Genomic DNA, 21,652 nt, shown 5'->3' with positions numbered 1-21,652 from the left:
TGCTTAAATGAGAAAAATGATATGAATTTTAGGGTTAAAAGAATAAAAAGGATAGTTTGGAAATTTAGTTAAAATATAAGGGATATAAAAGTAATTTTCATGGTCAAAGAAAATGACTTTAAGCCAAGAAAATGACTTTAAGCACTTAGAAAAAAAAAGTTAGGAATCCTAACTTTTCATTTTTGACAGACTTTAAGAACTTTATGACTTAAAGTTAGCAATAGACAAACACGTCCAAAAGCTAAAAAAAGACTTTAAATTGGTTTTGACCAACTTAAAGTCAATCTAAACGGGCTCTTAGTCTCTAGATTATGCAAAACTATTTCCCTAGTATCTTTTTGCTCTATCTACCATTTGTTGAATGAGATATTCTTCTTTCTTTCTAGTATAAGACCTATTAAAACTGAAACTACTTGCAAATATTTATCCTTTTCCAGCACTAGTCTTCTCATGCTACAAAACTTATCAAATCCTGTGGAACGTTGAGTGGAGTATAATTTTCATATACATCAGTTAATTTGAGACTCATGAGTTAACAAGTCATATCATTCCACATAGTAACACTCTTTAACAGAATTGTACCAAGACTTTTTACCCCAAATTAGATCCAATTCAAATTTTATAATATTTATATACTTTGATAATATCAAAGAGTAACTGAATAGTTTTTTTTATTGAAACATTGTCTGTTATATAAATACTCTAACGGTATCTAGGAAAAATTGAGTAGTGTTCTCTACTTCCCTTTTATACCATCAGAGTATATATATATTCCAATGGTATCAAGCAATAAACGTGAATTAGCCATTAAAACAGAGGGTATGAAAGTAAGGGAGTGACTACCTGAAAATAATTTCCTTTTTGGGATATAAGTGTTATTTTCCCATATTTTTATATGTTATCTAGGGGTGTCAAAATGAGCTCAAGTATAAGTAATCCACTCAATCTGTCCAAAATTTTATGAATTGGACTCAAGATAATTAGAATTTGGTCAATCTCAACTCATTCAAGTTTTAACCATTTTAAAGAATCTTCAATTGAACCCCATTTAATATCCAATTTCAACTCGTTTTAAAATTCTTTATTTGCATTGGTGTAATGTATGTTTCTACTTCCCATATTGAAGATATGAGTTGATATTTATTTATATCTTCTAAGATTTATCTATTTATTTGTAACTTATTTTTATTTATTTTTTTGAGTTGAAATTCAAATTGTGGTTATAAAAGGTAAATAATAATATGTTAAAATTATTGAGATTAAGCGAGTCCAATTAGGCGGGTCATGACCCAACCCGATTTTTATCCCATTTGAGTCCAAGATAAATTTGGACGGATGATGACCCAACCTAATCTGTATTACAACCCATTTTAATATCTCTCATTTCAACTCAATCCGCCTATTTGACACCCGTAGTGTTACCCATTCTGTTTGATACTTGATGTGGCCAATCATATTTGGATTTAGAGCCCGTTTGGATGGGCTTAAAAAGTAACTTTTATGTATGAAGTACTTTTAGAACTTTGAAGTAGTGAAAGTTATTTTTATAAATAAGCAGTTGAGTGTTTGGATAAAAGTGCTTAAATGAGGAAAATGATGTGAATTTTAGGGTTAAAAGAATAAAAAGGGTAGTTTGAGAATTTAGTTAAAATATAAGGGATATAAAAGTAATTTTCATGGTTAAAGAAAATGACTTTAAGCACTTAAAAAAAAGAATTTAGGAATCCTAACTTTTCATTTTTAACTGACTTTAAGAACTTTATGGCTTAAAGTTAGCATTAGGCAAACACGTCCAAAAGCTAAAAAGGGACTTTAAATTGGTCATCCAAACGGGCTCTTAATGAGAGACTCCACCATTGTTCATACCAAGTCCCTCAAATGAGACTTAGTCAAGAGGCAAATAATGATTAAAGTTGGTTATCATTGCTTAAGGGAGCTTCAATTAAGGAACTGCAAATTGCTTTTCGAAAAGAAAAAAAGCAAGATGCTCATTTGGGATTTTTTTAGGTTACTACTGCTTATGTGATTTGTATATTTGGCTTTGGACCAGACAGTAGTAAGTGAAGGATATATATAGTTGGAACTTAGAAGTATACTTCTCCAGAGGAACACTGACAAATGTATATGCACTGGGTGTTTATTTTATTAATTTTAAAAAATTACAAACAAAAGTGAAAACATATATATATATCACTTGAATATGGTTAAGCGATGAAATATAGGGAGAACTGGTTTTACAGGCACTTACATTTTGTTTATTTATTTTAGATTTATTACCTTTTTACAGAAAGCTTCATTTGAAAAAATTATTTTCTTCCATTTATTTTGTAAGCGGGTAACATATCTTTATTCTACTTTCCATTAGCATATTAGAAGATTGATAGGTAAGTAAACAATTTGATTAGTGGTTCAAAATCCGGTAATCATCGACTAAATTCATATTAATTACTTTGATCGAAAAAAAAAAGTTCTCTTAAAAGAAGAGTTTGAGATTTTCATAACATACTAAAAAGCACATGGAGGACAGGTTTAGGCTAAATTTAGAGACCGGTAACAGGCTTATACAGTGATACTCACTCCGTTTTTTTTTAGTTGTCATAGTTTTCTTTACGAGAGTCAAACGATATAAATTTTGATTAACATTTTAAGATTTATTTTTTCATCATATTGAGATGAAAAAAATTGCAATATATAGTACTTTTTATATAATTTTTTTAACATTAAAAATTTTATTTTAAAATATCAAATTAATGTAATCTAATTTAGCTTTTAAAATTAATCAAATTGATACAAGAAATTAATTAGTATATACTCCCTCCATTCCATATTAAGTGAATTTTTGAGGGATTTTTCATTATTCAAAATAATTGAATTGTTCACAGTTCAAGATAGATGTTTGAATTTTTTTTCATATTTGCCTTTATTTTTGGCTATGAAAAATGGAAGGATTATTATTTAGATAATAGAAGGTTCATCCATACAAAGAGGAACTAGCCTAGTCTAGGTAGTTCCATTTGCATCTCTATCTAGAGCACTTAATACAAGAGAGGAAGGTGCTTGATTAGTTCCCTTCACATCTTTCGCTAGCATATGTAAAACAAAAGAAGGCGATGCTTCAAAAAAACATATTTGGTTGGTAATAATAAGTGGATTCTTCGTCTTCCTTCCGTATTTTGCTAAAGTATCAGCTACTAGATTAGCCTCCCTCGGGATGTGCTGTAGTGGAGCTCCGTCAACTGGTTGAGTAAAGCACTGCAATCGGCGTAGATATGTGAATAGATAAGGCTATTGTTATAGAAGGAATTTAGTAATACCTGTGAATCGGTTTCCACATAAATGCTTAATAGTATTCCTTTGCGCTAGCATCAGGCCATGTAACAATGCGAGGATTTCAGCATGGTGAGCATCTTTCGCTTTAACCTTGTATGTAAAACCAACAATCCATGTTCCTAAATGGTTTCGTATAACTCCTCATGTCCCACCATTGGTTGAATATAACTCGAAAGAACTATCTATATTTAGCTTAAATCTTCCCTCTCGTGGCGCGAGCCAATGCACTAAATTTTTAAAACTTGGAGATTTTGAAGTGATAGAATGTGATAAATGTAGAAAGTTCAAAGCCTGAAAGGATATATTATGGGGCGTGGAGGGTTTAGTACTTAAATTGATTTTTTTGAAAAGATTGTGGCTGATGTTTTCACTATAAGAAAAAGGCTTATTATGGACCACCATTTAGCGACAAGTTATAAATTTGGTCCCTAAAAGTATGTTTATAGAGATGAGATTATTTTGTGGTCCCTAATATACATTTTTTTAATATATAAATAAACCAGGAATAATATCGGGCCTCCAAAAAATTTAAAACCCTGTCTCTAAAAGTTGATAATCACGCGAGCCCTAAATAAAAGGGAAAAGGGGCTCCAAAAACTCTCTTTACAATCACTAAGCGCAACTTTTATCAGCCTCAAACGACGAAATTCATCTCTCTTAATGCTTGGGATTATTAGGGTAATCAACAGTAAGTTCAATTTAGTAGCATTATCGGAAAATTTCAAAATTATGTCTTTGACGTGGCTTGTTGGGGCTTTGTCGTGAGTCGTGGCAGCCTCCCCTCCCGCAGTCTTTTCTCCATTGTTTTGGGGGTCAATCTGGGTTTCGATGGGGTCTTTTTCCTTAAGGATAGTCTGAGTTGTTAATTCTGCACGTGTAGTGAGTGTGTACATTAGGAGGTGTAGTAATTATGTTATGGTTGGCAACTTGGTAGGAGTGCTTTTGGTAAGTAGAAGGTTTCCTCTTTGGGTACACTACTGTGGTCCAACCCCTGTTATCATTTGATTTGGTAGTCATGTTGGAAGTGAGTGTCACAGATGGTATATAGTGGCGTAGAGGGTTCATCAAGTTTTTTTTGAAGATGAGTACCTATGAGGATGTCTACTGATAAGGTTTTGGAGATTGGTGTGAGGATACATAACCTAGCTTATCTTCCACTAGTGGCATTCATGGTGACTATATCTATTTTGAGGATCGTTCCTATTTGATTACCTATTTTTCGTAGGAGGTCTAGATCATAAAATTCAGTAGGGAGTTCAAGAAGTCGTATCCACACTGTGGCAAAATTTATTTGAGCTAAGGATGGATTGAATTTAGATTCCCATTTATGAACAGATACGAACTGGGATCCAATGAACCATGGCCCCTATTGAAGGATTTTGTCATAGTTTTCAGTTTTGGTTAGTTTGATGAGATAGCAGTCCTCGCTAAGGTCTATAAGATTGATATTTTTTGATAACTACCAGATATCTTGGAGGCGATTTTGGAGATAGATGTACCCCATGTTTTTCCCAATGAGCTTAATGATTATAGATGTTTTCCAAGGGGAATATATGTTGGGGGGATGAAGCACCACAACTAAAGTTTGATATGACAATTAATAAGAAAATAAATTAGATACAAGAATTTTATGTGGAAACCCCTTTAACTAATAGAGGAAAAAAACCACGGGATAGAAGGATCTCACTATTAAAATATGGAGTACACTGCTCTCAAATACAAGGAGAAAATAACAATTAACACTTCTCTCTTGTAAAAAGAACAACTACTAAAGAGGACACTTAAGACTACAATATTTATCTTGGTGTATAACTCTCTTTGTATTCTTACTCTATCTTTCTGGGATGATTTAAATGAGGGCAAGAGGTCCTCTATTTATAGAAACTAGAAACGCGTAAAATCTGCGTATTGCACCTCCTTTTTTGACTACACGTTCAAAATGCGTTTTATTTCCTTTTTGACTACGCGTTCAAAACGCGTTTTGTTAACTACGCGTTCAAAACGCATTTTGTTAACTACGCGTTCAAAACGCATTTTGACTATCTTGCATTCTCCCATTTGAAGATTTAATTGAGAATCAATTAAGTCTTCACATCATCCTTTCTACCCAATTACTGCAATGTTACATTTTTGCTAGGCCAATAGAAGATCGACACCATATGAACTTGTTACTGTTGATTGATTTTGTAAACATATCTGTCAGGTTGTCATTAGTGTGAATTTTCTGAATATCCACACTGCCTTTTTCCACCTTCTCACGAACAAAGTGATACTGAACTCGTATGTGCTTTGTCCTTGAATGAAATGCTAGATTTTTTGCAAGATGCAAAGCGCTCTAACTGTCACAAAACAAAGCAACCTTCTCTTATTTGTGCCCGAGCTCCTCCAGTAACATCTGCATCCATATTGCCTCTTTGCTAGCTTGTGTAGCTGCTACATATTCTGTTTCCGTCATAGATGTAGCCACGATAGATTGCAGTTTTGAAATCCAGCTTACAGCTCCTCTAGCAAGAGTAAATACATAACTTGTGGTGGACTTGCTTTTATCAAGATCACCTGCATAATCTGAATCAACATAACCTTTAATAGTAAAGTCTGATCTTCCATAACACATTGCAACATCTGAGGTACCCTTGATGTATCTCAGAATCCTCTTAACAGTATTCCAATGCTCTCTACCAGGATTAGCCATGTATTGACTAACCACTCCCATTGTTTGTGCAATGTCAGGTCTAGTACATACCATGGCGAACATTAAACTTTCCACTGTAGATGCATACGGTACTCGAGACATCTCCATCATCTCTGCTTCATTGCTAGGACTCATACTTGAGGATAACTTAAAATTAATAGGAAGTGGGGTAGAAATTGACTTACAATCTTGCATCTTGAAGCGTCTCAAGATTTTTTTCAAGTAGTTCTCTGAAAAAAGCCAAATCTTCCTATTATATCTGTCTCGGTGAATTTTCATCCCTAGAATCTTATTTGCTGGTCCCAAGTCCTTCATTTCAAACTCCCTAGCCATCTATGCCTTTAAATTTGTAAGACGATCTTTGTTGGGGCCTGCTACCAATATGTCATCAACATACAACAGTAAAATAACAAAATCTTCATCACCAAATCTCTTGTAATAAACACAAGGATCTGAACTATGTCTGTTGTATTCAAGGCTTATTATGAAGGAATCAAATCTCTTATACCAATATCTCGGTGCCTGTTTGAGACCATATAGAGATTTGTTCAACCTGCAAACCAAATTCTCTTTTCTCTGTTCTTCAAAACCTTCTGGTTGGAGCATGCAAATTTCTTCTTCAAGTTCTCCATAAAGAAATGCAGTTTTGACATCTAACTGCTCTAAATACAAGTCAAATGTAGCACACATCGCCAGAACCACTCGAATTATTGTGAGTCGAACCACCGAAGAAAATATCTCATTGAAGTCTATACATTCTTTCTGAGCGAATCCTTTCACCACCAATCTTGCACGATATTTCTCCACTTGATCATTACCATTGTGTTTGATCTTATAGACCCATTTGTTTCCAATGGTCTTCCTTCCTTGTGGTAATTGAACAAGATTCCATTTTTATTTTTATGAAGAGCTTCAATTTCTTCCTGCATTGCTGCCACCCACAGAGATAATTCTTGGCCTTTCATAGCCTCGTGAAAAGTTGAAGGCTCTCCATCTCCTGTTAGTAGACAGTATGCAATATTACTCTCCATAGAATAATCTGAGTGCCAAGCTGGTTCTCTTTTCTCCCTAGTTGACCTTCTAACTTGTGGAGTTTCAATCTCAACTTGCTCTTGTTCTTCGTACTCTGGTGCTGCTTCAGAAAAAACTGAAACTTCTTCTATTTCTTCAACTTCAACTGTAATAGTCTCTGATTTTTCTTTTGAAGTGCTACCTTATTTTACTTGTATCTTATTTTCAACAAATACAACATCTCTGCTGATTACCACCTTGCGGGCTGTGGGATCCCATAAGCAATACCCCTTGACTCCATCAACATACCCTAATAAAATGCATTTTCTAGATTTTGGATCCAACTTTAAATTTTCTTGGGTGTTGTACATAATATAAGCAGGACTTCCGAATATATGTAAGAGAGAATAATCAGCTGGTTTTCCTGTCCACATCTCCATTGGCATTTGCAGATCAATTGCGGTTGATGATGATCGATTGATCACATAATAGGCAGTTTTGACTGCTTCTGCCCAGAATGGTTTTTTCAATCCTGCAGTTGCCAACATAGCTCTTGTCTATTCCAACAAAGTTTTGTTCATCCGCTCTGCTACTCTATTTTGTTGTGGAGTATATGCCACCGTGAACTGCCGCTTAATACCTTTTTATTTACAGAAGTTATTAAATTCATCATCAGTGTATTCTCCTTCATTATCTGTCCTCAAACACTTGATCTTTTTCTCAGATTCAAGTTCCACCCGCGCTTTGAATTCTTTGAAAACCGGAAAAACATCTGTCTTTCTCTTGATTGGATACACCCAACTTCTCCTGAAGTAATTGTCAATAAATGACACAAAATATTTTGCTCCTCCTAGGGACTTCACCGGTGCTTGCCAGACATAAGAGTGGACCAGATCTAATATTTCCTTGCTTTTAGCAGAGGAACTGCTAAACTTCAGTCTATTTTGCTTACTGATAACACAATGCTCACAAAAGGATAGTGAAACCTTTTTTAGCCCCAGAAGAAGCATTTAATCAGCAAGAATCTTCAAACCTCGTTTCGACATATGGCCAAGTTTACGATGCCATATCATCGTTGATTCTTCAAATGAACTTGCTGACGCAGTTGATGCTTCTCCTTCTTGGTGTGTTTCACCTTTAAGCACATATAGATTTGTAGCAAATTTTTCTGCTTTCATCACTACAAGCGCTCCTTTGGATATTCTCATGACTCCACCATGAGTCTTATATGAACATCCATTATCATCTAGTTGTCCTAAAGACAATAGATTCTTCTTCAAGTCTTTTATATGTCGTACCTCCTAGATAGTGCGTACTGTACCATCATACATCTTTATTTTGATGGACCCAATACTAATAACATCCAAAGCATGATCGTTTTCCATAAACACAGACCCTCTTGAGATAAGATTATATTGATGGACCAATCTCTCTAGGAAGTCATGTGCCACGTTGCTCCTATGTCCATGATCCAGACATCAGCGAAACGTTTTCTGCCTTCATTATTTGATATTGCCTTACTACATAAAATATCGTCATCATCCGAGGTACATGCAACATTCCCTTGAGCATTTGATGGCTCAGGGTGTTCACTCTTCTTTTTGAATCGATAATCTTTCTTGAAGTGTGACTTTAAACAGAAGGATCCTCCGCTTTATCATTTCTCATCCCACTTCCAACCCCTCCACCTCATCGAAATCCCGTCCTCCGGCGACATTATTTTTCGGCGCGATCAAGTTCTAATCAAAGCTATTTTCACATAACTTTATTTAAACGGGATTGGTTTGGTCTGTGGTTTTGCAATTTGGCAAGAACTGTCAACGATAACAACTGAGAGCTTTGCTGCTCCACCGTTCTGAATAGTAAAATCTAGTGGAAATTAAAACGACAATAGGTTTGGCGTGTTAGAGACAGATCTAGACAGATCCATCCAGGCTCTCAAGCACAAAACTTCATACTCTAGAAACAAAAAGCAATAATATTTCTCCTTGCATATTGTTCAAAAGCTTTTCTGTTCTGGCCTACTGCTTCAAGTGGTGCTTACATCAAATACTTATTGCTTCTTTAATTAATCTGCTCAACTGATCTCAAGTTTTTCCGGCGAAGCTCCAGTTTTTCCGGCGAAGCTCTAGTTTTTCCGGCAAAGTGTTTTTTTTTTCTTCCAGGTGTACAGATCTGTATTTCCGGTAACGAACAACCGCTGCAACTAAACTAAGTACGCCGACGTGAACAGTATTCTGACGTGAGCAGTATTTTCCGGCGGCAATCAGGTTCATTTCTACCGGAATTGGTACCTCCGGTTTTTATATCTTTATATTCTATCCTTTGTTCATATACTTGTAGTTACATTTTGCTGATTTTAAACCCCCGAATAATTTATTAGTTCATACGCATTTTCGTGGCTTTGGATAGTGATGGTAGACTAGGGTCATGTTCTCGCTCATGGACGGGGATGAGGGTAAGGAGAGGTAAGTGGGTTAAAGGAGCGTCTAGACTGAGAATAGGTTCTTGGAACATTGGGACGTTAACGGGTAAATCCATAGAACTGGTTAAGATTCTAAAGAAGAGGAAGATTAATATAGCCTGTGTCTAGGAGACAAAATGGGTCGGCTCTAAAGCTAAGGAGGTAGACGGGTATAAGCTTTGGTTTTCTGGTAAATCGAAGTATAGAAATGGGGTAGGCATTTTAATAGACAGTGATTTAAGAAATCAGGTGGTGGAGGTTAGGAGAGTCAATGATAGGATGATGTCGATTAAAATGGTCGTTTAAGGGATCACGTTGAACGTTATTAGTGCTTATGCGCCGCAAGCGGGCTTATGCGAGGAGGATAAGAGGCGCTTTTGGGAGAAGTTGGACGAGTTAGTGGGAGGCATACCACCTACTGAGAAGCTTGTCGTGGGAGGGGATTTCAATGGGCACATCGGATCTATTTCGGGAGGGTATGATGATGTGCATGGGGGCTTTGGATTCGGGGACAAAAATGGAGGAGGAACCGCACTGTTGGATTTCGCAAGAGCTTTCGGATTGGTGATAGCTAACTCGAGTTTCCCAAAGAAGGAGGATCACTTGGTAACCTTCTGTAGTTCAGTGGCTAAAACTCAGATAGATTTTTTACTCCTCAGGAAGGATGATAAGGATTTGTACAAAGACTGTAAGGTCATCCCGATCGACAACCTTACAATCCGACATAAGCTCTTAGTGATGGATTTAGGGATAAAGATGACAAGGAAGAGGAGGGTCGGGGAAGAACGACCTAGGATCAGATGGGGGAGTTTGACAACGGTTAGTGCCCTTGAAATGGGAGAGAAATTGAAGGATATGGGGGCCTGGGATAGTAGTGGGGATGCGAACGATATGTGGGATAGGACAGCTAGTTATATTAGGGTTGTAGCAAAGGAAGTGCTAGGAGTCTCGACAGGTAGTCGTAGTCGGCATCGAGGGGACTGGTGGTGGAATGGAAAAGTGCAAGGGAAAGTGGAAGCAAAGAAGGTGGCGTATGCTAAGTTGATGGAGAGCAAGGATGAGGTGGAGAAATGGAAGAATGGAGAACTGTATAAGATAGCGAGGAAGGAGGCGAAGTCGGCGGTTGCAATGGCAAAAATGGCAGCTTTTGAACGTTTTTATGCTGAACTGGAAGAGAAAAGTGGGGACAGAAAATTATTCAGGCTAGCCAGGGCCCGGGAGAGAAGGGCACGCAATGTGGATCAAGTGAAGTGCATTAAAGACGAAGACGGAAAAGTATTGGTAGAGGAGACCCTTATCAAACAAAGATGGCAGTCATACTTCCATAAACTTTTGAATGACAAAGGGGACAGAGAAATTGTGTTGGGAGATTTGGAACATACAGGAAAGAGTCATGATTTTGGGGGTTGTAGGAGTATTACGGTCGATGAGGTTAAGGATGCTGTTCGTAGGATGCGCTGGGGAAGAGCAACCGGACCTGACGAGATCCCTGGAGAATTTTGGAAGAGTGCGGGCTCGGTAGGTTTGGAATGGCTGACTAGGTTATTTAATGTCATCTTTACGACGGCAACGATGCCCGTAGAATGGAGATCGAGCATCATGATCCCACTTTACAAAAATAAAGGGGATAGCCAGAGCTGTGACAACTATAGAGGTATTAAGCTTCTAAGCCATACTATGAAAGTGTGGAAAGAGTGGTAGAGATGAGGGTGAGGAGAGACGTGTCTATTTCAGAGAACTAGTTTGGATTTATGCCGGGACGCTCAACTACAGAAGCCATCCACCTTATGAGGAGACTAATGGAGCAATATAGGGAGAGGAAGAGAGACTTGCATATGGTGTTCATCGACTTGGAAAAGGCTTACGATAAAGTCCCACGAGAGATACTATGGAGATGTTTGGAGGCTAAAGATGTACCTGTAGCGTACATAAGGGTGATCAAGGACATGTACGAGGGTGCCAAAACCAGGGTAAGGACAGTAGGAGGGGACTCAGAACACTTCCCAGTTATGATGGGGTTGCATCAAGGATCAGCTCTTAGCCCGTTCCTATTTGCCTTGGTGATGGATGGATTGACGCGATAAATTCAAGGTGAGGTACCATGGTGTATGCTTTTTGCGGACGACATAGTCCTCATCGATGAGACTCGTAGCAGAGTTAACGCTAAACTGGAAGATTGGAGACGCACCTTGGAGTCTAAGGGGTTTAAGCTGAGTAGGACCAAGACAGAGTACCTAGAGTGCAAGTTCAGTGAGACACCTCAAGAGGTTGGCGCGGAAGTTAGGCTCGGGGACCAAGCCATCCAAAAGAGAAGTAGTTTTAAGTACCTTGGTTCTATCATGCAAGACAGCGGAGAGATGGACGAGGATGTCACACACCGTATTAGGGCAGGATGGATGAAATGGAGGCTTGCCTCTGGTGTGTTATGTGACAAGAAGGTGCCACCACAACTTAAGGGCAAGTTCTACAAAGTGGTCGTTAGACCAGCTATGTTATATGGGGCGGAGTGTTGGCCAGTTAAGGTCTCCCACGTGCAAAAGATGAAGATTGCCGAGATGAGAATGTTGAGATGGATGTGTGGGCATACCAGGAGTGACAAGATTAGAAATGAGGCTATTCGAGAAAAGGTAGGAGTGGCCTCGGTGGAAGACAAGATGCGGGAAACGCGACTGAGATGGTTTGGACATGTGAAGAGGAGAGTCCCAGATGCACCAGTGCGGAGATGTGAGAAGCTAGCCATGGATGGTTTCATAAGAGGTAGGGGTAGGCCGAAGAAATATTGGGGAGAGGTGATCAGACAGGACATGACACATTTACGACTTACCGAGGACATGACCCTAGATAGGAGGGTGTGGAGGACACACATTAGGGTAGAAGGCTAGTACATAGTGGTTTTATTCTCCCTTATTCGTAGGCGTATTAACGCACTATGATTTTTTGTACTCTGATGTATGTTATTTATGGTATTTATGTTATTATCCAATAATAATATCTACTGTTTTTTGTGCTTTGATTATACTATTGTTTGGACCGTTTTCGTCATCTACTTATTTACTCTAATATTCTTGTCTGACCTTTTTCTATGCTTTTATTGAGCCGAGGGTCTTTCGGAAACAGCCATCCTATATTGGTAGGAGTCAGGTCTGCGTACACTCTACCCTCCCCAGACCCCACGATGTGGGATTTCACTGGGTTGTTGTTGTTGTTGTTGTAATCTTTCTTGAAGTGTCCTTTTTTGCCACAGTTGTATCACTTGATATTCTTATTACTTCTTGATTGAGATCTGCCATGATTGTGACTCTCACTGGGGCCCCGTTCCGTTGATCTTCCTCTCACCATCATCAAAGCTTCAGCTTGCTGCGAACTTGTTTGTCTGTCTTTCTTATTTTTGCGCCGATTTTCTTCTTTCAAGACAGCGGCTGCAATTTCATCAAAAACTAGACTGTCTGTATTGTTCGTCAGGTTAATGATGAGTTGATCATACGAGTCAGGTAGACTTTGAAGTAGAAGCTCCGCACATTCAGTCCCTTCTATTTTGCAACCCATTGTTGTAAGTTGCGAAAACAGAGTATTCAAAGTATTGATGTGTTCACTAACTGACATGGACTCTGTCATTCGAAGAGTATACAATCTTCTTTTTAAGAAGATTTTATTATGCAAAGACTTGGCCTCATACAATCCTGTAAGAGTATCTCATATTTCCTTCGCCATCCGCTTTTCAGCCACACTAGATAATACTTGATCAGCTAGTGTCAAGTGTAGATCAGCAACTGCGTTGCTATCTATGTCATTCCACTTGCTGTCATCAGTAAAATCTGTGGGCCTGCCTTCAATTGCAGTTAAGCAATTGTCCTTTCTCAATATCGCTTTTATTTTTATTTTTCACAATGAGAAATTAGTTCCATTGAATTTTTCAACGTCAAACTTTATTGTATCGACATTGTTATTTGCTTCACACCTTTTTAGATCCTTTCTAAATATTTTTACGAACAATCATGATAAATTATACCGTCACCAAAATTTACTATTCATGTGAAATTTACTATTAAAATATGGAGTACACTGCTCTCAAATACAAGGAGAAAACAACAATTAACACTTCTCTCTTGTAAAAGGAACAACTACTAAAGAGGACACTCAAGACTACAATATTTATCTTGGTGTATAACTCTCTTTGTATTCTTACTCTCTCTTTCTGGGATGATTTAAATGAGGGCAAGAGGTCCTCTATTTATAGGAAACTAGAAACGCATAAAATCCGCGTATTGCACCTCGACTACGCGTTCAAAACGTGTTTTGTTGACTACGCGTTCAAAACGCGTTTTGACTATCTTGCAATATATATAGTCGGTGCTTTTCACTTGATGTAAGAGGAATGAAGTTTGGGTGGTTCTGTGGATTCTCCTGCTTATCTTGGAAATTAATGTTTTCTAATCCTTGAGTAACGTAGTTGATGTCTGGGTCTATAATTGAAGCTTTGAGAGTATCCAAAAAGCTTAGCGAGAATTTAGAATTGTATTTCACTCCTCTTGAAAGATCGGAAATGTGTTTAAGTTCAGTTAGTCAAGTAAATTTTAAGACTGTCAATAATTCATATATGAAACTAATAATTCACGCCGAGTTTAGAAGTGTTTTCAATATTCTCTCTTATATTTAAGTACACTTTGGTGGGTAGACCAACTCAACAAGGTGTATTTTAATACAAAATGAGTAACAGTTGAAGTATGAAACTAGCGAAAAGATGATAATTTTAATTGGTAAATAGAACATTTATTGAAGTTTTATATTTTTTTAGGAGATAAATCACATTACTTGCAAAGTTATATTTATGATTTTACAAAGGGCCATAATGAAAAGTATGGTTCAAATTATGTCTTTGAATGTTTTTCTTAATATATGTGCATTGCCTCACAAATTCACTTAATATGAAATGAAGGAAGTATTTACTTATTCACGTAATTTTCTCTTAATTAATTTCTGCGAGCTCGTTGCTACGTCCACAAGTACTACATCGCACAACATTTTTTGTGGTGAAAACCTTCACTTTATTAGGAATCATGACATTGCACGCTCCTAGGCCCAACTCCCAAGTGACTTGTTTGGTCGGTGCGATAAGCGATAATTTAAAATAAAAAGAAAAAGGAAAAAGGAAAAAGGAAAATTACTAAAACATTCCTATCATATATATCAATTCATTCTAAAAATTAAAATAATTACATATTAATTCACTATTTAATAATTTCATATCATGTGTCAATTGAGATATACCACTCCTTCAAAATAGTTGAATACTAGATATATCTATCTATCTATCCATGGATACATTAAATATTTGATAGCAAATACACTAATGAATAGGGAGAGAGGTGAGCGAGAAAGAAGAGAGGCGAGTGGGATAGGAGAGAGGTGAGAGAGAGGGTTAGTGTATCTCAGATAAATGTGAATCATGCCTGAATATATGTATCTATGCACAGATACACTAAATATTTGATACTAGATACACTAATGAATATGGAGAGAGGGAGAGAGGCGAGCGAGAGAGTTAGTGTATCACATATGCATGCGAATCATGTTGGATATAATGTATATGGAACAAATTATACATAATTTGCCCCGCATATATTTGAGATACGTATATCTAAGCCTATCAAATACATGTATCTACCATATAAAAAGTAGTTCGAATGATAATTTGATAAACTATTGTGTTTGAACGTAATTACGACCTAAACTAGTGAAATTTGTATTGTTTACTCATAAAAATATTAGTAGTAATTGTTATGAAAATGATGAAATTAGTTATCTCATATAAAAAGTAAATAAATTGACTCTATATGTCCTAATTTATATGGCACATTTTCTTTTTAGTTAGTTTTAAAAAGAAAGAAACATTTTTATATTTGGGAAGAATTTGACATTAAAATATTTATTCTACTTAATAATAGTATATTTTATAGTGACACGAATATTTTTGGCTTATTTTAAATCATAAAATTTAAAAAGAATTCTAGGTACAATTCATGCAATATTTTTAAATCTTACCTATCCTATTTCTTGGTAACCCAAATGAGTGAATGATCCCTTATCTCTCTAATAAAAAAAAGTTGTACTCATACTGTCTAGACAATTTACAAGGTGACACCTAACAGTATACTCTATCAACTACCAAAAATCATTCTACAAACGAAATTTATTATTTTAAGAGCAAGTCTGTGTATATTTTATCCTTTTCAGATTCACGTTGTGGGATTTCACTGAATCATTGTTGTTGTTTATTTCTACTGAATGTTTTGTGTTTAGATTCTACGATGTAACATGTTTTGATTCATCTCATGATTCTGCTTATTTATATATTTTTGCCTCCAGGTGTCGTAAGTATGCTTATCTTTGACCTTCCAACATCTGAAGAAATAAAATTCCCTTGTGGGTGGCAGCTTTAAAACAGCTCGCTCCTAAACATTCATTAATTTATGAATTTTAAATTATAATTTTTATTTTATGAATTTTGAATCTAATTTATTAAATATATTAAATATTTTTAATATAAATATAAGATTTAAATTAAAATTATTAAATTTTATTGAATCAGCAATCAGTACTGTGAGCGGCCACAAGACAAATAGACAATTGAAAAATAGTGATTGAAAACTGATCAAGCTGTCAGTATAACAGTCCGAGAGAATCTTTCTACATGAATAATATAATTAATTAATTTGAAATTTGTTTAGTCCATGCTTGGTCGGAATATTATAGTATTAAATTATAAATAAATAAATAAAAAGAGAATACTTATTGACATATAAATTAACGCTAAGCTTTTTTTTCGTCTAATCGATCAACTTCATTTATTTAATCAAGGTCACAGTTCAAAGTTCCTTTTTAAAATGTCGTCAAGGGTAATACAATGTACTAAAATTTTTGTTATGCGCAAAATTCAAGAAAAGATCACTTGACAACAATTTTATCAGTTACTTTAAGGATTTTTTCCATATTAAAATGGATTAAGTTTTTTAAAAATAATTTGTAGTTATAACGAATTAGGCTCTAATATTATTTATGCAAACAATTAGCTGAAATACTATGCCAAATCTCTTTTTTGAGTCTTAAAATATAAAGAAACACTTATTTAAAAGATAAATTTCTAATGAGGTTATCATGTCATAATACAAATCAAAAATAAATAAATAAAATCGACAAGAAAAGTTATACTTATTCATGTAGTTAAATTATAGTTTTGTGTTTTGATTAATACAATCTAGATGGTGTCTTTTTGATATAATATGATTACAACAATTTGTTTATTTATTCACTCCCTTAAATGTTGATAGTAATTGTTGTGTAGTCTTTAGTATAGGTGTAGAGGGGGCCAATTTGGTGCCCAAACAAACTGAAAGCTGTTTGACAATCCTATGCGCACACACTGCATGTGTCCGCTCCTTCAAAATCTTCAATTTCCGCCCATTATGAGGACAACACATCCAAAGAGCTGCTTGAGTCATGCTCATGCATGCCGTCGCTTTCCCAACAACAATTTGACAGCATGGTACTCTTCTCTCTGTTAAAAAATGACAAATATTCCACGTTGATGATAAATGAGATGGTGGATTCCTGATAAAACTTGAGCTAGTTTTTGAGGTGTGAATTAAGTCTAAGATCTAATTTAACGTGTTATTAGGCAATCAAACAATGAACTTCATGTCCACCTCCAATATACAAAATATATTTGTATGCTTGCGTTATATAATATTGAACAATTTCACTTTATTAATTTATGTTTAAGATTAAGTTATATCTTAAATAAACTTTCTTAATATGATATCAAAATCAAACCTTATTATGGTGGTTGTATTTTTCAATGTGACATTATTTGATCTAAATTCGTTTCATAAGATTGATTTTCAGAGTTGAGTTTGATCAAATATTTACCATCTCCATTTATTTTTACTTATTTAATATAAAATATATCTCCAACTTTATTTATCATTTTTTAGTATATTAAGATTTTTTTTTCTTATTTTACTTTTAATATTTATTACTTATTTTTCAAATTTATTTCAGAATCTAAGACTAAAAATATAAATTAATATGGATATTAAAGTAAAATATTTAAATTAATTATTATTTCTTAAGAGATGTATAGAATTTAAAATAAACAAGTAAAAATAAACGGATGGAATATTTTTTTTAAGAAAGAAAAAAAAGATCAACAGCAACTTTAACAACCAATTTAATTTCATGAGTTAAAGAATTTAATATTGGTGGTTGATTTAGGTGAAAAGTTTTTTTTTTTTTTTTAAACTAAGAGAATTTGATATTGGTCAATTCAGCAAAATAAGTTATTTTCGTGGTTTTAATATGTATCTTCTCCTTAACAAGATGAGATTTGGAATTTTAAAAAATCAGTTTATTTACTATAATTATCAAATACTAAGCAAGAGGTGTCGGCTGTAAAGTCTAGAAGAGCTATTTAGAGCCCGTTTGGATGGGCTTAAAAAAGTAACTTTTATGTATGAAATGCTTTTAGAATTTTAAAGTGCTGAAAGTTATTTTTATAAATAAGCAGTTGAGTGTTTGGATAAAAGTGCTTAAATGAGGGAAAATATGTGAATTTTAGGATTAAAAGAATAAAAAGGGTAGCTTGGGAATTTAGTTAAAATATAAGGGATATAAAAGTAATTTTCATGGTCAAAGAAAATGACTTTAAACACTTAGTAAAAAAAGTTAGGAATCCTAACTTTTCATTTTTGACTGACTTTAAGAACTTTCTGGCTTAAAGTTAGCATTAGACAAATACATTCAAAAGCTGAAAAGGGGCTTTAAGTTGATTTTGACCAACTTAAAGTCAATCCAAACAGGCTAGACATTTTATTTGATTATAAACCTCCCCGTCCACTTTCTTCTCTTTTTCTCTGTATTATTTCCACCATTTTGGACCACCAACCACAGCGTTCATTTTCATTCTTGAATTTTCCGGCCAAATCCGCCGATATTTCCATTCTGATGTTTCCTAATTCCAATAACCTTCCTTCAAAACTCAAAACCCCTGTTTTTTTTGCAGATCGAAAAATCTCCTTTAATTCCCTTCAACCTTTGCTTTCATTTCACAATCCCCGTACATGCCTTATTCTTACCGTCCTCCTCTTTCAAATTCTTCTCCTCCTCACTCTCCGCTCCCGCTCCTTCTCCGCTTACATAGCTTTCCACCCCCACCGTTCTTCTCCGCTTCTTACACTCCCTACTAAATCTTCCGCCGATAGTAGTACGATCAATACACAAGTTGATAATGTTACTGAATTATGTCCTTTAGGTAAAGTCTATGTATACGACCTTCCCCTGTTATTCAACGCGGAGCTGATACAAAATTGTAATGAGTTGAATCCCTGGATTTCCCCGTGCGAAGCCCTGTCGAACGACGGATTTGGCCGCGAAGCCACCGCTCTTTCAGATGTTATTCCGGCAAGCTTGGTCCGTTTGTGGTATTGAACGGACCAATTTGCATTGGAGTTGATTTACCATAACCGCATGTTGAATTACCAGTGCAGGACTATGGAGCCGGAATCAGCCACGACTTTCTACATTCCGTTCTATGCTGGTCTGGCAGTGGGGAAGTACTTGTTTAAGAATAACTCCAGTGCAAAAGATCGCGATCTCCATTCTGAGTTGTTGCTCAATTGGGTACAGAATCAGACCTATTGGAAGCGAACTAACGGATGGGATCATTTCATCTCGATGGGCCGGATTTCATGGGATTTCCGGCGATCCAAAGATAAAGATTGGGGTTCAAGTTGTATATACATGCCGGGTATGCGTAACATCACGCGCCTCCTAATTGAGAAAAACCCTTGGGACTATTTCGACATTGGAGTACCTTATCCCACCGGATTCCACCCCAGCACCGCCGATGACATCGCCCAGTGGCAGAACTTCGTCCGTCACTGTAAAAGGAAAACTCTGTTTTGCTTCGCCGGAGCTACACGGGGGTTTATCAAGAACGAATTCAGAGGTTTATTACTGAGTCATTGTTACAGCGAGTCAAAATCGTGCCGAGTTTTGGACTGTGCTGGTTCCAAATGCTCGAATGGCATTTCAGAGATTCTGGAAACTTTTCTCGATTCGGATTTCTGCTTACAACCCAGGGGTGATAGTTTCACTTGAAGGTCCATTTTTGATTGCATGGTGGCCGGTTCAATTCCGGTCTTTTTCTGGAAGAGAACGGCTTATTACCAATATGAGTGGTTTTTACCCGGTGAACCGGAGAGTTATTCGGTCTTTATAGACCGGTACGAGGTGAAAAATGGGTAGTCCATTAAAGCGGTTGTTGAAAAATTCAGCAAAGAAAAGGTGAAGTCCATGAGGGAGAAATCGATAGAGAATATACCGAAAATAGTGTATGGTAAACCGAATGAGGGAATAAATGGCATTAAAGATGCATTTGATATTGCAGTGGAAGGTGTATTGAGGAGAATGAAGAAGCAGTATAAATGGAAATATGAGGGCAGTTTTGTTTAGTTGCATTTTTAATGAAATAAAACTGAAGAACCATGATTGGGCCCTCCCTTTGTGTTTGTGTTTGTGTAAATGTTAAATCGGATAATGTTAATTTATCCTGTATTGAACGTTAAACAAGCCAGTGTGGCAGATACCAACCTGCTGTCTTGAAAATTGTTAAATTCTGACAACCCATATCATTGTTTGTGCGTCTCACCAAACATTCCTTCTTTTTTGTCAAACTGGGCCAGGTTGATGATGATAAATTACCAATTCCACGTTCAAAATTCAAAACTTGTCAAAAGATGGGGACATAAAATAAGCATATTCACTCTACAATTACTACTCCCTCTAGCCTATAAAATAACTGGATTTTAAAGTTTTTTTTTAATATTTAAAATAATTTAATGTTCAAAAGTGTTATTGAATTTTTTTATTATTATTATTTTTGTCCTGAATTTACATTTATAATTTAAGAGAGGTGATAAGTTTAAGAGAGTTAATTGCTCATATTTATAATTTTACTTTAAAATATTTTTGAGAATAATAAGGACATTGATGAAAAATGTTATTCAGTTTGCCGCTACCTCTTCGGGATCAATTAGTGATACTTGTCTGAGTACGCATTTATTTTTGTATTCATACTACACAGACTTCATGTATCTCTTTTGTCATTCTATCTTTTCTTTATTTCCAGACAGCATTTTGAGTATTTCTCAGACTTTTATCTATTATTTTTTTTGGTAAGTGGTGTTATATTTTAAAATAAAAATAATATAATATTGTAATGTCATACTAAAAAAAAGAACATAATACATATGAAGTTTCTTGTTTGATCAAGATCCTTTAATGGTGAGGGTAAAAATGAAGAAGTGCGAGAAGTTTGATTTGAGAATTGGGGATAAATACAAAATTGATTCAAAAATTGCTTATTTGTCTTGTGGCGGGTTGGGAGCCACAGTGCTGATGGTTGATTTATTTAAAAAATCAGATTCAAAATTCATAATTAAAAAAAAATATGATTTAAATTCATAAATTAATGAATGTTTCGGAGCAAGTTGTTTTAAAGCTGCCACCCACAAGGGAATTTTACTTCTTCAGATGTAGGAAGGTCAAAGATAAGCATACTTACGACACCTGGATGCAAAAATATATAAATAATGCATAGATTCAATACACCAAACTCAATACAATAATAACAACATATCCGGTGAGTGAAAAATTTTCATAAATTTGCACAAATTCAAGGAACACAATAGAGAATAATATTTTTTTTCTTCTTGAAATTTTCAGAAATTAATAAAGCCAAAAAAACATTTGAAGGATTTGAGGCAAATATTATAGCAATGTATACACTGAAGGATAAATTTGCGTGTATATATATCAATTACAAATTTTAAAAGAAAAAGAAAATAAATAAAATAGAATAAAGATTAAAGAATTAACTATAAATATATATATAAAAAATCATTATATATATCTGACATATAGCAATGTGTGCCCTTCAAAGCATGTTAAAAATGTGGGTGTCTAGTTTTAGGGTGCTATTTATTCCTTTTTAAAATAGTTTAAGGGGGTAATAGGACCCTCGTAAAGTATAAGTATGTAGTTAAAAATTCGATCATAGCTCAAGGGACATTTGACTATTTTTTTATTATTTTTTTTGA

General features: G+C 35.3%; 1 protein-coding gene across 1 annotated transcript; it reads left to right on the top strand.

Annotated features, from left to right (window-relative positions):
- Positions 1-18,321: 18,321 nt before the first annotated feature.
- LOC129895358 (xyloglucan galactosyltransferase XLT2) lies at positions 18,322-20,327 on the top strand. The gene is given in 1 exon segment (XM_055971070.1): positions 18,322-20,327. A coding segment is annotated over 1 exon segment (1,509 nt). The 5' UTR covers positions 18,322-18,497; the 3' UTR covers positions 20,007-20,327.
- The last annotated feature ends 1,325 nt before the right edge of the window (positions 20,328-21,652 follow it).

Source organism: Solanum dulcamara, chromosome 7, assembly GCF_947179165.1.
Source record: "Solanum dulcamara chromosome 7, daSolDulc1.2, whole genome shotgun sequence".
Classification (NCBI taxonomy): Eukaryota; Viridiplantae; Streptophyta; class Magnoliopsida; order Solanales; family Solanaceae; genus Solanum; species Solanum dulcamara.
This window is presented reverse-complemented; position numbering and strand designations above follow the sequence as displayed.